The 15,752-nt window shown below is 34.6% G+C and overlaps 1 protein-coding gene across 8 annotated transcripts in view; it reads right to left on the bottom strand.

The window, feature by feature from the left end:
• Window positions 1-15,752, bottom strand: part of LOC144974672 (GRAM domain-containing protein 4-like) — a 39,225-nt gene continuing 23,473 nt past the window's right edge. For 5 of the 8 annotated variants that reach the window (XM_078917773.1, XM_078917774.1, XM_078917770.1 and 2 more), the window contains 5 exons: window positions 8,878-8,968; window positions 7,903-7,984; window positions 7,590-7,658; window positions 5,262-5,452; window positions 1-1,225 (listed from right to left, as the gene is read on the bottom strand). In XM_078917773.1, the coding sequence (XP_078773899.1) occupies window positions 5,285-5,452; window positions 7,590-7,658; window positions 7,903-7,984; window positions 8,878-8,968 (410 nt within the window). In that variant the 3' untranslated portion in view covers window positions 1-1,225; window positions 5,262-5,284. The remainder of the gene's footprint in view (window positions 1,226-5,261; window positions 5,453-7,589; window positions 7,659-7,902; window positions 7,985-8,877; window positions 8,969-15,752) is intronic. The other 3 variants (XM_078917767.1, XM_078917769.1, XM_078917768.1) reach the window with 1 other exon arrangement.

Genomic DNA, 15,752 nt, shown 5'->3' with positions numbered 1-15,752 from the left:
GATTGTATGTGAACATGTCATAAATGTGAAGATGAAGACTTTGAGGCAGTGAGGAGGCAACAAAGGATTGTGACAATCATGACGATGAAGATGATGATGAAGATGATGATGATGATGATGATGATGATGATGATGATGATGATGATGATGATGATGATGATGATGATGATGATGATGATGATGATGGTGATGATGATGATGATGATGATGATGATGGTAATGATGATAATGAAGATGATGATGACAGCAATGACAATGATGACTGATAAGTATGATAACCAGGATATTTGCCGTTATGAAGGTAATAATAACAATGATGATGGAGGTGAGTGATATCAACAGATCTGTGAAGATTATGCTGAAGGTAAAGATTACAGCAAATCTTTAATGCAGTGCCAGAAAAACTTCAGAGAAACAATGTGAAAAGGAACTGAATGAGTAGAAAATTTTACTTATGAGTAATTAACTCATCATGAGTGTGTCTGGTTGAAATTTATATTTTACTCCAATTACTTAATAAAAAAAAAGCAACAAAAAAAAAAGAAAAAAAAAGGCATAATATCAAATTCGCTTCTTTTAGCACCATTTTACTTGTCGATTAAACAAGTGGCATTATGCGCCAAAATTTGTTGTAAAAAGAATTCATGTTGTATGGCAAATATCAAACTATTCATATGTGAATACCACAGGTCAGTGTTTCTTTATATCAATTAATCAAAATATAAATGAATGTATTGGTGCTTAAAACTTATAAAACTTAAAATAATAACGAGGTCAGCAAACATCAAAATCACAATTTGCTGACAAATGTTTAGCAATGCAGAAAATCTTTTAATATAAAGCAGTTACTGATTTTAAGATTCTCATCAAGATTCCTGTTTATCCTGGCATTACCTAATTCACATGCTTTCTCAGTTTAGAAACGTATATAAGTTGTCACCCATTACACACCTCAGGAGACTTAAAGAGAAAGCTGCCTTCATAAAGACTTCATGAAATATTAATATTTATTGTTAACATGAGAACCTCAGTCATCCTGATAGACATTGGCGAGAGTGAACGGCTGAAAGTATTTGGTGACCATCTGTTTCGGATACTGCTGACCTCCCACTGACCTCGCACCTCCAAGAGGTTCAGTGACCATGCTGTCCATCTTCCTCCTGCCAACCTCTTCTATGGAGTTGAAGATTTCATCCCGATACAACAGGCCACCAAAAAGGAAGGGCTGCAATGAATGAGATTAAAAAACAAAAATTACAAATTTATTATTATATTCCTTTATTAATTGTAAATATTTGTTGAAAAAGTTTACAATAAAATAATAATAATAATAATAATAATAATAATAATAATAATAATAATAATAATAATAATAATAATAAGAAGAAAGAAGAAGAAGAAGAAGAAGAAGAAGAAGAATAAGAATAAGAATAATAATAATAATAATAATAATAATAATAATAATAATAATAATAATAATAATCAGAATAATAATAATCATGTAGCATATTTACATAGCGTCTGTCCCATACAATATAGCTCTAGGAGAATATGGATGGCATGCATGCAATACATAACATAAAAACCTCTATCATATTATCAACACCATTTAAAAGATGAGAAAAATGTAAATTAGAGTAAATATGTTCTATGAGGTGATTAAACATTAATCCTGTGGTATATTATGAAGATTGCTTATCTAAATATTTATAATATTTACTCCAGGTTTTAAAAAATAATAACCCAATAAGGTTGGTAAAACCCTTATTTTTTTAATTATCATTACTAAGTTAATTGGCTTCAGGTACCTTTTTATCTCAACTAGTTTTGACATATTTATTTCACTCTGTGACAATCAGAAAGCCTTTAAGTGGGTTTATAATATATTCCTTCATTCGCTACTCTCAGAAACAGCATAATAAATCCTTCATAAATAAATGTTGAAGTGACCTCCCCTTCCATCCCCACCCCCGAAAAAAAAATTTTAAATGGAAAGATGATAACAGTGGAGGTATCCTGAAATGACTGGGTAGATGCAGTTTCCCAAAAAAAAAAAAGAAATAAAGGAAGGATTAGGCTAGAGGGTTTCGTCCAGCAGTGGATGTGCAAACACGTTATTGTATCCAATCGCATCAAAACGATAGTATGTCGGGATGATTTTGCTGTTAAGAATTGAACAAGTAACGTTATTGTATCCAATCGCATCAAAACGATAGTATGTCGGGATGATTTTGCTGTTAAGAATTGAACAAGTAAAGATGCTTTATTAGGGAAAATCAATTATACAGACGCATCTCTCTAATCCGGAAATCCACAATCCAGACGTCTCCAGTATCTAGACAGGTTGTTGAGGGGGGAGGGGGGGGGGGGATTTTTTTTCTTTTTTCTTTGTACACTTTAGGGCCTGATTCGTTGTTTGTTTTTGTTTTTAAGGGTTTTACGGCGCTTGCAACACATTTAGGTTATATCAGCGCCAGTAAAAAGGAAGAAAATGGGATAGTAAAAAGTTCTAGAATTACAAATAGAGCACCCAAGAAAAAGTAAGACATAGGGGAACTGGGAACAAATAGGGATCAGATGTAGATTCCAAGAGCACACTATCAAAGTACTTAGTTTGAGACCACCTATAAGTCTCATCCGGACACAAGCACAAAATCCAACAAAGAGGAATACACTCAAATGCTTACATTATAAATTCAAAATAACAAATATAATAGTACATAACAGAGAGATGATTTACAAGGAAAAAAATATCATCTCCCAAAACAATAACTATGCATTTGACTGTTTCCCTCCCAGCTAGGACTCCGGCCAGGGCCAGGACAAAACCAAGTAATCTCATTCCAAGACAAAGACAGAAAGCATGTTGGAAAACAGATATAAGGGGACAGAAGACACAGTATGTACCTCCTGCCCAATATGGGAGAGGGTCTGATTCCAACATCCAGATGTCTCTATAATCCAGAGAAAATGCTGGGAACGAAGCGGAGCTGTTCGGAGTGGAGAGATGTGATTGTAGTTTTCATAAAGTAACAAAAACTAAAATTTCGGATTCCCAGTCGTTTTAACTTGTTTTGTTTTTTTGTTTTTTTTTAAGGGTTTTACAACGCTTGCAACACATTAAGGTCATATCAGCGCCAGTAAAAAGGAAGAAAATGGGATATTAAAAAGTTCGAGAATTACAATTAAAGCACAAAAGAAAAGGTAAGACAAAGGGGAACTAGTTCAAATAGGGAACAGATGTAGATTCCAAGAGCAAACCATCAAAGTACTTAGTTTGAGATCACCTAAAAGTCTCATCCAGACACAAGCACAGGTCCCGTCCCCACTAAGAGGAATACACTCAAATGTTTACAAATCATATAATACACCATTTTGAAGCGATGGGTCAAAATTCAGGTAACCGGGTACACAGGTTAACATCTCACTGGACACTCTGGACCACATAAGTTAATTGCATGCTTTTAATGACAAGTTTTTTAAAAAATATAAAATATAGAATGATGAAGAACATCGCAAGAATGCATTTTAATCAATGTATAACCTAAAATGAGCATTCTTTGTGATAGACTAGCATCCTATCCAAAGGATTATGAGCATTGCTATTGTCCATTTCATGCTATAGAAACCAGGATAAACTGCAGCTCCATGGGCCCAATGGCTCTGAAGGACCATTTTATTTCATTTGTTATTACATAATTATTTATAACCATCGTATAAACAGTGAGGAAATTGTGATTTTCAGGAAAACTTTCAGTCTTGTCTTCAAAAGTTATAAAAAGAAGCTAGAATGAAAAATTTTTCAATAAAGATATTTTTCCTTACAAGCAAGCCTCATTAATTCATGTGATTCTATTTGATGGCATGAGAAACCTTTACTTTATGCTTCTTTGGAGTCATTTCTATATGGAATTATTTTTTTTCCAATTGCCTGCACTGTACAAAATACAATTTTTTCATTCATTTTCTTTGAAATATCATTCTCTCAATGGAAATAAGATCAAACTCTAAAATAAATAGTACTCCAAAATAAATCTTATGAAGTGAAAAGTGGTAGAACTTGGACTTTTAATCAGGAAAAAATATAAGAAATAAAAACTCAAATCATAGAAAAAAATAATAATGTAAGTTGAAGTTTTGTTAATCGTATTGATCAGTTGCGGGAAACAAAGCAATTAATTATGGCATGAAAATGATACGAAATTAAAATTTATGTCAGCGCAAAGCAGGAAGCAGGTTAGACAGGATGAAAAATGTTTAAGAAAATTAAAGCGACGCAAGTTGTGTCATTTTAAATAAAATCTGAAGTGAAGGTTTTATACTTTAATCTATATAAGATTGATTATAATAAAATCTACCCCTGACAACAAAACTAAGTAAAGCTTTTCAGAAGCTCAAATAAAATGGGCACTTTGATTAAAATGTAACCAAGAGAAGCAAACTGCATCATTTAATAAATCAGATTAATATTACTTAATTAAATTACGTTCAATGGTAATATTATATTTTATAACACTTTGGGTATTGTGGTGTTTATCTTCTAGCGGAGCAAAATGACGACATGAATAACCATTGCGCTTTTATCTGGAAACCGTGTTTTGTTTGAGGGACAATTTTTGTATCTAGCTCATTTTGTTTCTTTTGGAGTTTTTTTTTTTTTTTGGAAGAGGTTGTTTTGTTTTGTTTTGTTTTGTTTTTTTTATCAGAAATTCAACCCCTGTTGTTCAAGATGCAGCTCTGGACTGGAATTGGATTCAATAGTCTGATGTCACGTCGCCCAGCATCGGTGGCCCTCGTGGTTCTAAACAAATAAAATCGGTACTTTTTATACTTCATGCTGACTAGAACTCTTCATATGTCATGAGATCAGAATGTATAAAAGTCAAAACATGATCAGATTTATAATGTTTTCCTCCTCTAGATACGCTTTTATGCTCGTCGGAGAAATATTTCATAAGGGCATCTGCCGGTGTTCCGATAGTTTAGAACCAGTTACTAAGTTCCCATGCGTCATTATGAGGGAAGTGACGGTACGACTGTTGAAGCGTATTATGCCCGAGTTATTCATGTCTTTATTGAGCAGCTTTCTTTGGAATAGACTGTAGACCCTACATAAATAAATTTGCTTTGGTATGAATAAAGGGAATCTTAATTATTTAATTATGTATGGCAATGAAAAAGGCAAAGGACATCAGGAAAAACGGGGGACTAGAACTAGAAAACCACAACAATCACAATACAAAATATAAAATAAAAACAACCTGCACAATCATTGGCAGCAGGTTCATTCAGAGGAAGTGCCTGCCTTCTGACCCCCAGCAATAGAAGCTGGGCCACAACTTCCTGCTGCAGCCGGTGCAGTACTGGCCCAGGCCATGTCCATTTTAAGGCCATAGGAAAGAAGACTGTCAAAAACTTCATCTCGGTTGATGATGGCACCAAAAATGTATGGCTGTTGAAAAGAGAGGCTTGTTTTATGTGTTATAAACATTTCACTCAATATATTAATGTGTAGATATTTTAAGCTAAAATGCTAAACAAACAAATGGAAAATATATATATATATAAAGCTCAAATCATTGTTTTATAAAGCCAAGAGATTATTCTTCAAAAAGCCACTGAATCAAGAACTGTAAATTGCTAAATAGAAAAAAAGGCATAATTGGTTTATTAAGCAACAAGCACCTCACTTTTAAAAAAAAAAAAATAATTAAATAATAATAATAAATCAATAAATAAAAATATTTTAAAATAAGAATAAGTGTTTTGCTTAATTTAAAAAGATGCACTATGAAAGTAGAAGCCACTTAAAATGATATGTGAAAGCCGCTGATTTTTCATTTAGCTCAAGATGTTGTAAAGTGGTATCTGTGATGTAAATGAGAATGCAGACAACTGGCTTTTTCACAATCCTGACAGATCCTTGGACTAAGACCTCGGACCTTAAAGATCAGCATTTGTGAAACACAGAATAGCAAGTTTTTATAAATTTATGCATCAAAAGCTTACAATTTTAAGCTGTTTTTTGTCCATGTCCAAAAGCATTTGTACAAATAATTCTTAAAGTCTTGGCTTAAAGATGTTTTTAGTCCATGTCCGCATTGTACAATCAAGTTGTATGTTGTCATTCCAAAGCATGACAAATCTTAAAGTCTGCTCATGTTTTGTCTATGTCCAAAAGCATTGTACAAATATCTTAAAGTCTGCTCATGTTTTGTCTATGTCCAAAAGCATTGTACAAATATCTTAAAGTCTGCTCATGTTTTGTCCATGTCCAAAGCATGGTACAAATATCTTAAAGTCTGCTCATGTTTTGTCTATGTCCAAAAGCATTGTACAAATATCTTAAAGTCTGCTCATGTTTTGTCTATGTCCAAAAGCATTGTACAAATATCTTAAAGTCTGCTCATGTTTTGTCTATGTCCAAAGCATTGTACAAATATCTTAAAGTCTGCTCATGTTAACCGAAATAAAATGTAGATCGCTGCAATCAAGTGGTGGGATCTTGAAGTGAACAATTGAGTGGAAGGTTTTGGTGGAAGCTAAAAATGTGAGAAGGTGTGCCAGACAAAGCAGAAAGAAAATTACCAAAAAAAAAATTATCGTCCCAAAAAGTTCAGCCTGCCTTCACTGGGATTGAACCTCATGCCTCCTGATTACTGATCAGATGTGCTACCACTTCACTACAGAGATTACCTAATAGTTGGGATAACTTAACCAGTTAACTGCCTGGGGGGTGGGAAGTGTGGCTCAGCAGTACGGTGTTTGCTTCATACCAGAAAGGTACTGAGTTCGATCACCCGCCACTGCACTGTGTGGCCTTGAGCAATTTACTCAATTTACGGCGTTGCACTGCGGCTGATGCCTGGGTTATTCCAGTCTACCCTTAATATAGACCCTAGAGACAAATTTCCCCTATGGGATGAATAAAGGGAATTTTATTTTATTTTTATTTATTTATTTTACTTTGGAAAGATACGTATTATAAAATTTGCCAGAAAACTGGTCCTTCAAATATCGATAAATTTACATGACTTGTCTTGGCAAAAACTCATAAACCTGGGACCTCGCAAGGTCTTCCTTAGTCCCGGGTTTGATAAATTTTGCAAATATGAGGGTCATTTAAATTTATCGCTATCTGAAGGACGAATTTTCTGGACAATCTTTGAATACATGTCTTTGACCGTTAACTGATAAATGTTTCTACTCTTGAAAAGAGTACGTATTTTTTACTGTGAACTATTTTCCGCATCATTATAAACACAATGGACACGGATGAATGAGGACACGACATCTTTATCAAGAGAAGTCAATAAAAACATAAAAGTAAAAAATGGGTTATGATACATCATTGTTAAGCATATGTGCATCAGTAACACACTTTATAGCCACCTGGAACAACTACAAAAGACGTCTAACTTCTACGTCATGGAACAAGACCGAAGGGCTAGAGCTCAGGTGGTCACTGGATCGGATAAGTAAGTAAGTAAGTTAAGCATATGTCAGTAAATAATAATAGACTTTATATATCACAGCTGGCTTTTCCTTTTATTTGTGTTAGTCGCTATTAACAAATGTAATTCTCCAACCTTTTCACTGCCGACGATAGCAATTTCGATGGCCATCCCTCCTCCAGGTATCCACGAATATGGTTTAGCCTGTGGAATGGAGCAAAGTATTATGATGATGATGATGATGATGATGATGATGATGATGATGATGACGATGATGATGATGATGATGATGACGATGATGATGATGATTTTCACGATGGTGATGATGATCTTGATGATGACGATGGTGATAATGATGATGGTGACGATAATTGTGTTTCTAACTCTAGTGTGACTGCTTTCTTAGAGCGATATATGAACGGTGTCATTAATGTAGAAAAACACTTACTTTTTCAAGTCTTGATATGTCTGCCAAGGGGATCACAATATTTTTAGGAGACGGTGATTTTGTCCTTTCAAAGCACAAGAAACTGGAAAAAAAGATTGTGTAAGCCAAAGTTCAGATTTCTAAAATATTCTCATTAGATTATCTGTAAGAATATCTCTTTGTGCAATCTTGATAACATTTCTCGTTGTTGTTAGCTTTTCTTTCAGTTCCATTTTGATGTATCATCAACCTAATCTTAAGGGCATCTGCAAAACTTTAGGGAGACCTTCCATAAGCTACTACATCCCAAGTATTCTTGTTCTAGTAGGGGGTTTGGGAGGGGGGAAACTTTTTTTTTTTTTAAGTCTCCCCCCTCTCAAACCCCCTACACTATAACTTCTAGAAGGGGGTTTGGGAGGGGGGGAGACTTAAAAAAAAAAGTTCCCCCACAAACCCCCTCTAGAACATCAGAATGGGATGTAGTAGCTTATGGAAGGTCTCCCAAACTTTAAAATCGTTTCAGCATAAGTAAAATGAAGATAATAGAATGGCCAAGAGAGAAAAAAAAAACAAAAAGAAAACAAAAACAAACAAAAATCAAGTGCCTTATAGTTACACAAGTAAGGCTTTGAAAGACTCCACATACAAGCCTTTACAATAAGACTAGGATAGAAGAAAAACATGTGGAAAACGAAAGCAGATATAGAGATATAAAAGAGATAAAAGGTGACTTCCCTCCGTGTCAAAGATTACCAATGAATGAACGAACAGCTGGAAATCGACCGGCTCTTGATTTGTTTATTTTTCAGAGAGGAAGCACAATGGCAAGGGCACTAACCACAATACTATTTTATAAAACAAACATAATGCAAATAAAGGATTATATCCCTTGAATCATAATATTAATAATACCAAGATATTACACTCCAAACCAGAAGAAATATCAAGGGCTCCCATCTAACATTTAAAAAAAAAGCAAATAAAGCGGCCATATACCTGTGGGTTAAATAAAGACGTCCATTTTTAAACGCTGCTGTCAATGACTTTTCCCTGTTGATGAGAGTACATCGACGCCCACCTCTCCATCCTGAGTGACAAAAAAAAAGGACTATAAAAACAAGATTGCATGCAATTTTCAGGGAATAATATTTTTAAAACTACTTTTTAAAAAGAGCAATGTTAAGAAATCAGTCCTAATATTTTTTCTTTTAATTTTAAATTAATACAATCATAAACAAAAATGATGCCAAGTTTTGCAAACTGGAAATTATCTTTAATAACTGAAATCAAAACAAGCAAATAGCTAGGGGAATTAGGGTAAAATTGTGCAAATTAGTGATGAAAGCACCAAATTTGGTACAAAGTAACTTGAGACCACTATTAATCGATGTTGATATAGAACCACATTGAGAAATTCCTCTAACAATGTAAAATAGGGAGATGAAAATACGCCTATATGAGCTATATTAAAACAAAGGGGCGTAATCCATGAAATATTTGTTGACAATTCGGCGCGTTAAAAATATATTATTTTTAACCCGTGTAAGCGGTTGATTATTTTGGCTTAAATAATTATAATTGTTAAAAATGTGACTTTATGTGATATAGTATCCGTATGGGCCGGTCGTAAGCTTTATTCTAAGGACTGGAAGGGAGTGGTGGGAGAGGAGGAGATGGTGCTGGTGTCAATTTTACTTGTGTTGTGTTGGTCGTCATCGTGGTGAAGATGATGGTGGAGGTGATGTTGGTGATAATGATGATGATGAGGTGGTGGTGGTGCTAATCTTGGTAGTGATGATGATGGTGATGATGATGATGACGAAGACGATGATGAAGATGATGATCAGGATGATGTTGATGATGTTGTGGTGGTGGTGGTGGTAGTGGTAGTGTTAATCATGATGATGATGATTATGATGATGATGATGATGATGTGTGATTATGGAGATAGTAGTATTGATAATGGTGATGGGGATGATGATGAGGTGCTGGTGATCGTGGTAGCGATAATGATGATGATGATGATGATGAATATGGTATTGATGAGGTGGTGGTGGTGATGGTGGTAGTGATTGTGGTGATGTTGGTAACTATTAATTTCGAACATGAAAGACTTTCTTGGTGACGTATATTAACATTTTTAGATGATGAGGATCCAACAAAAATCATGTTTATTTGACAAATGACTGTGGAACACATTATTCTTGGGAGACTTGAGAGAATTCAACAGCAGCCTTTTCTAGTTTATCCTGATCTCTTTGAATTATTTTAACGGCGCAAGATGAAGTCAATATCTCGTTGTCAGCTTTTTCAATGGCAGTGTGTTCAAGAAAACCATATGTTGTCTTATTGAAGGCTAAACATGTTTCCTTTCCCGAGGTTAACTGTCAAGGTCTGGTAGGACTGGCTGGAGTCTGTCTCTGAACCTGATTGGGTGAACATACGACTGGGTGCAACCTCTTTCACAGCATTCTGTGCTATACATCTTGATTAATTCTGACAATTTATGGACTTGGACTCTCTCTCTCTCTCTCTCTCTCTCTCTCTCTCTCTCTCTCTCTCTCTCTCTCTCTCTCTCTCTCTCTCTCTCTCTCTCTCTTCTCCTCTCTCTCTCTTCCTCCTCTCTCTCTCCTCTCTCTCTCTCTCTCTCTCTCTCTCTCCTCTCTCTCTCTCTCTCTCTCTCCTCTCTCTCTCTCTCTCTCTCTCTCTCTCTCTCTCTCTCTCTCTCCTCTCTCTCTCTCTCTCTCTCTCTCTCTCTCTCTCTCTCTCTCTCTCTCTCTCTCTCTCTCTCTCTTCTCTCTCTCTCTCTCTCTCTCTCTCTCTCTCTCTCTCTCTCTCTCTCTCCTCTCTCTCTCTCTCTCTCTCTCTCTCTCTCTCTCTCTCTCTCTCTCTCTCTCTCTCTCTCTCTCTCTCTCTCTCTCTCTCTCTCTCTCTCTCTCTCTCTCTCTCTCTCTCTCTCTCTCTCCTCTCTCTCTCTCTCTCTCTCCTCTCTCTCCTCTCTCTCTTCTCTCTCTCTCTCCTCTCTCCTCTCTCTCTCTCTCTCTTCTCCTCCTCTCTCCTCTCCTCTCCCCTCTCCTCTCTCTCTCTCTCTCTCTCTCTCTCTCTCTCTCTCTCTCTCTATGATCTGTTCTACACTTTAATGTTTTATATATAGCATGGATCCAGAAAGGAGAGCTTTTGTGAAACACAACGAATAATAACTTGCAACAACCTAACAGAAAACATGAATAATCAACTCCAAACAGATGTTATATTATTAGATTTCAGTAAATCATTTGATAAAGTCAATAACCATACTCTGGCTATTAAACGGCGGAGATATGGAATCATGGGTAACACACACGACTGGATAATGGATTTTCTCACTAATCGTAAACAACTGAAAGAGCAGGTCAGAGTCAGCTCCAGTACTACAGGTGTGCCCCTAGGTACAGTACTGGGTCCCCTCTTGTTCCTTACCTGCATCAATGATTTGCCTGAAAGATTGTCGCTGGGAACTCAACTGAGACTATTTGCGGATGACAGCATTTTGTACAGAGCAATAAGGCATAAGAAAGACTCAGAAATTCTTCATCGGGACCTTGATTCCAGAAAATTACCAACAACAGGAAGATAATACACAATACACCACAACTCACTAGAAGAAGTCACCAAAACAAAATATATCGGAGTAACGATAAACAATCGCCTGACCTGGAAAGACCACATTTTAAACATATGCAGGAAGGCATACTCCACCCTGGGATTCTTGAGAAGAAAACTCTTCAGCTACAAAGTAACCATAAAAGAGAAATACTATAAAGTTTATGTTAGACCAACACTCGAGTAAAGCGGTAAGGTATGGGATCCCGATCACACCTCCGAAATAAGGTAAATAGAATCAATCCAAAAAAAAATAGCTATAAAATTTGTTCAACAAAATCCTCAAACAAAATCAAAGCCATATATGACACCCTATTTGGAACCATTGAAGGAAAGCAGATAGAAGAATAAACTAAATGTATTTTACAAAGGTCAGAAAAACCAGGTCAGGTGTCATTACACGGCCTCCAACAGAACAAGAGGAAACCTGGCAAAATTATGTTGCCACAATCACTCATTTCTGCCCTCAACTATAAGACTTATGAACAATTTGGATAACTCCCAGAAAAAACAATTGGGAATGCTGCTGCTGAGCCTTCCACGAGGAAGTTTCAGCTTGAAGAGGAAGAGGAAGAAGAAGAAGAAGAAACAATTTCAGCAACAGCAAAACTAGAACTTTGTTTGGTAATATTCAGCATTATTTGATGTTCATAAAACGGACATGACAAATCTTCTGATAATGAACTTCCTGTGCAATCAAATCACCATTTGAGAACATGGGGAGAATCTGGACATCGTTGATAATTTCTGCAGCCACACGGATATTTTTGTTCATGTCTTTTGTCATTATTGAATGGAGGGAAGCTTCATCTTATTGTTGCAAAGCACACAATGTGTCCTATTTCTTGTGATAACGTCATCTGACGGAAAACGCATAGTCTGCCTCCTTGGACAATGGGATGATGAGAGATTGTCTAGATCGGATAATTTGACAAGTTTTCTTGTGATTTCTCATTTTTCACAGCGAGCCTTCTGATTTTTTTGTGGCCGTATATCAAGAGCGACATAATTTGTGTCAGTTGGTATCATTTTGCTTCAGGACCTCCAGTGTATCCTCAGAGCTGTCTTCAACAGACAAATCTAGCATGTCACTATCATTTTTTAATCCGTTAAAAGTCTTAACACCATAGCTGGTAGAACGCTACGCTACAAAAGTCACGTCATTGACCAAAATATGTCCGCTTTGACAGAGCTGGACATTCTAATTTTTATTTTGTTTATCTCTTGACAAATGAATCATTTTGACCAATCCACCTCAATACTGCACTTTGCCGATATATAATTGTTAATAGTTAGTACAAGATTTAGTACATTGTCAATGCCATGATTTAATGGGTTAAGTGACTTGATCACGGGATTGTTGGTGATGAGGTTGAGGCGATGTTCATGACGGTGATGTTAAAGATGATGATGATGATACGGACATTTTCAACCTGAAATTTGATTTGAACCATACTATTACGCAAACCACAATAATAACAAAACTGTGTTAAATTAGTGTGACAAATAAACATTGATGCTTAAGCGATATCTAGGTGCTCGGTATGCTGCTAATGATGATAACGATGATGATGATGATGATGATGATGATGATGATGATGATGATGATGATGATGATGAGATCATCATCATCATCATCATCATCATCATCATCATTTATCATCATCATCATCATCATCATCATTATTATTATTATTATTATTATTATTATTATTATTATTATTATTATTATTATTATTATTATTAGGTGGGTAAAAGGCGACAGAGTTCCAGTAGACACCGTTTCGTGACCTCGCTGACCCGAATGCAGATGACACAACTAGCAACCGCAGAATGCAATGCATTGTTTATTGATATCTTCACATGAGTGGAAGTCTATTATTTTCAAATAATTCTAATTTAATAAGACATTAAGAAAATAAAAATGATACTCTTTGAAAGCTATCGGAAGATACAAAAGATATGAGAGGGAAAAAATATCATTACTTTTTTTTTCGTATTCGTATTCGACCACCACAACTTTGATTTCTTCGATTTCACAATCTCATGTTCCGCGTTCCAATGCCGGTAAAATTTGAAATAACCAAATTGGTATACTTTTGGATTTTAAAAAATCCTTTTGAAAATTATGTTACTCTCTTGGTAAATGAATGAATTTGATAAGTTGTATGTTGTTATGAATGAATGATAAGTTCCAATTTCGATGTAAGCAACAGTGTACATGTGTACTCAGTACCGATGACGTAGTCTGTGACCTTTTGACACCAAAGCAAAATGTCGTTGTGAAGGCGGCAAGTTTCATCACCACCGTGAATTTTTACATGATTTAAATTGCTAATATCTCAGCTCTTGGAGTAATGAGAAAGTGGTTCTATATCACAATTTAAACCTTAGAACACGAACTTTTCTTCATTAAAAAATCATGCTTTCATCACTAATTTGCACAATTCGGGGGTTTTGTGTGCTAATTCCCCTAGCTAAAATAAAACACGCCTTTCTTTCGCATTGAACATGTTTTGTGACCTTCTTTGTCTTCTCTTTAACCTTCTCCTTATCATCCATAGGAAAATCATCGCATTCGTTACGATGAAAGCAAACACTATACATCCCAAATTCAAAGAAAGATAAAATTGTGTCGCTATAAAAACTTGACACTGTCTTGTAGAGCTCATTATACTTAGCAACATTATGTTTTGTTTTGTTTTGTTTGTTTGTTTTTGTTTTGTTTTCGTGTGCATTTTTAAATTTTTAATTTTATTAAATTGTTAGTCGAACTCATTTGGGGGATAATGATTGCAATTTGGGTGCTTAGAGTTTTGTGCATGATTGCGACCTATTTGTGTGTACCTATCTGGAGATATCTTAAAAGGACTCTGAGTGCCTGTCATTGCAACTATGATGATTGTTGGGATTTGGGATTATAAAAATAGTTACACAAATAAAGCTTTGAAAGACTCCACATACAAGGCATTAATCATATTATTATGCAAGATATTCCATTCAGTGATTTTTCTCTGAAAGAATCTGTATTTATAGGTGTCTGCGCTTCAAGCTCAAGAGCAAGTCTACAAGTTGCAAAAGGCACACTATTCCCATCAAAGCAAATCTTATTACAAATTCATCACACAATCCTGTCACTCAAGTCATTCATTTAACTTACAGTTCTTACGTATGTTTAAATGGATTGAATTGATTTTGAGTTTTTGATTTTTAATATGTTAGGTGTTGGTTTAATAATAATATAATAATAATAATAATAATAATAATAATAATAATAATAATAATAATAATAATAATAATAATAATAATAATAATAATAATAATAATAATAATAAAAATAATAATATAAAAATAATAATAATAATAATAATAATAAAAATAATAATAATATAATAATAATAATAATAATAATAATAATAATAATAATAATAATAATAATAAATATAATAATAATAATAATAATAATAATAATAATAAATATATATGCTTGGTAATGAAATGTTCTATACAAAATTTAAACCTTACAAAAACTGTTTCCTAATTAAAGATCTACCATTTCATCACATTGCAAATTCAGTGGTTTGAGTGCATATTCCCCAAATTGACTAAAACTACCAACACGCCCTTCAATTCGCAGAACCTGTTTGTGACTTTTGTCTTTTATCTAACCTTCTCTTCAAATTCCATGGAAAATCACGCATTCTTACATGGTATAAACATTACTACCCATAGACGCAATGAGTAAAATTGGTGAACATATAAAAAAACTCTTGAACGTGCCCCAGTTGGTGAGTTCAATTACACTATACCAACATTAGTTTTGTTTTTTTAGTGTTGCTGTTTTTTTTGTTTTAAACGTGTACGATAAAATTTTTAAATTATTAAATTGTTAATCGAAACTCATTGGGATAATGATTGCAAGTTTGGTGTCCTTAAAGTTTGTGCATCGATACGACTGATTTGAGTGTTACTATTTGAGAATATCTTAGAAAGACTCTGAGTTCCCTCAATTTCAACTATGAATTATGTTAGGGATTTGGATTATACATAAGGAATTGAACAAATAAAAGCTTTGAAATGACTCACATACAAGTGCAATTAGCTTCTGATATTATTATGCCGATAAGATATTCCATTCAAAATTTTCACTCAAAGAATATAACATTTTGAGGTTTTGAGATTCATGGAAAGCAAGTACAAGTGAAAGGCAATCTATTACCCAATCAAAA

The sequence above is a fragment of the Berghia stephanieae genome, chromosome 6, assembly GCF_034508935.2.
Source record: "Berghia stephanieae isolate SIO BIC M18660-M18661 chromosome 6, UCSD_Bste_1.3, whole genome shotgun sequence".
NCBI classification, from domain to species: domain Eukaryota; kingdom Metazoa; phylum Mollusca; class Gastropoda; order Nudibranchia; family Aeolidiidae; genus Berghia; species Berghia stephanieae.
Note: the sequence above shows the minus strand (reverse complement) of the source record. Positions and strands in the feature narration are given on the sequence as shown.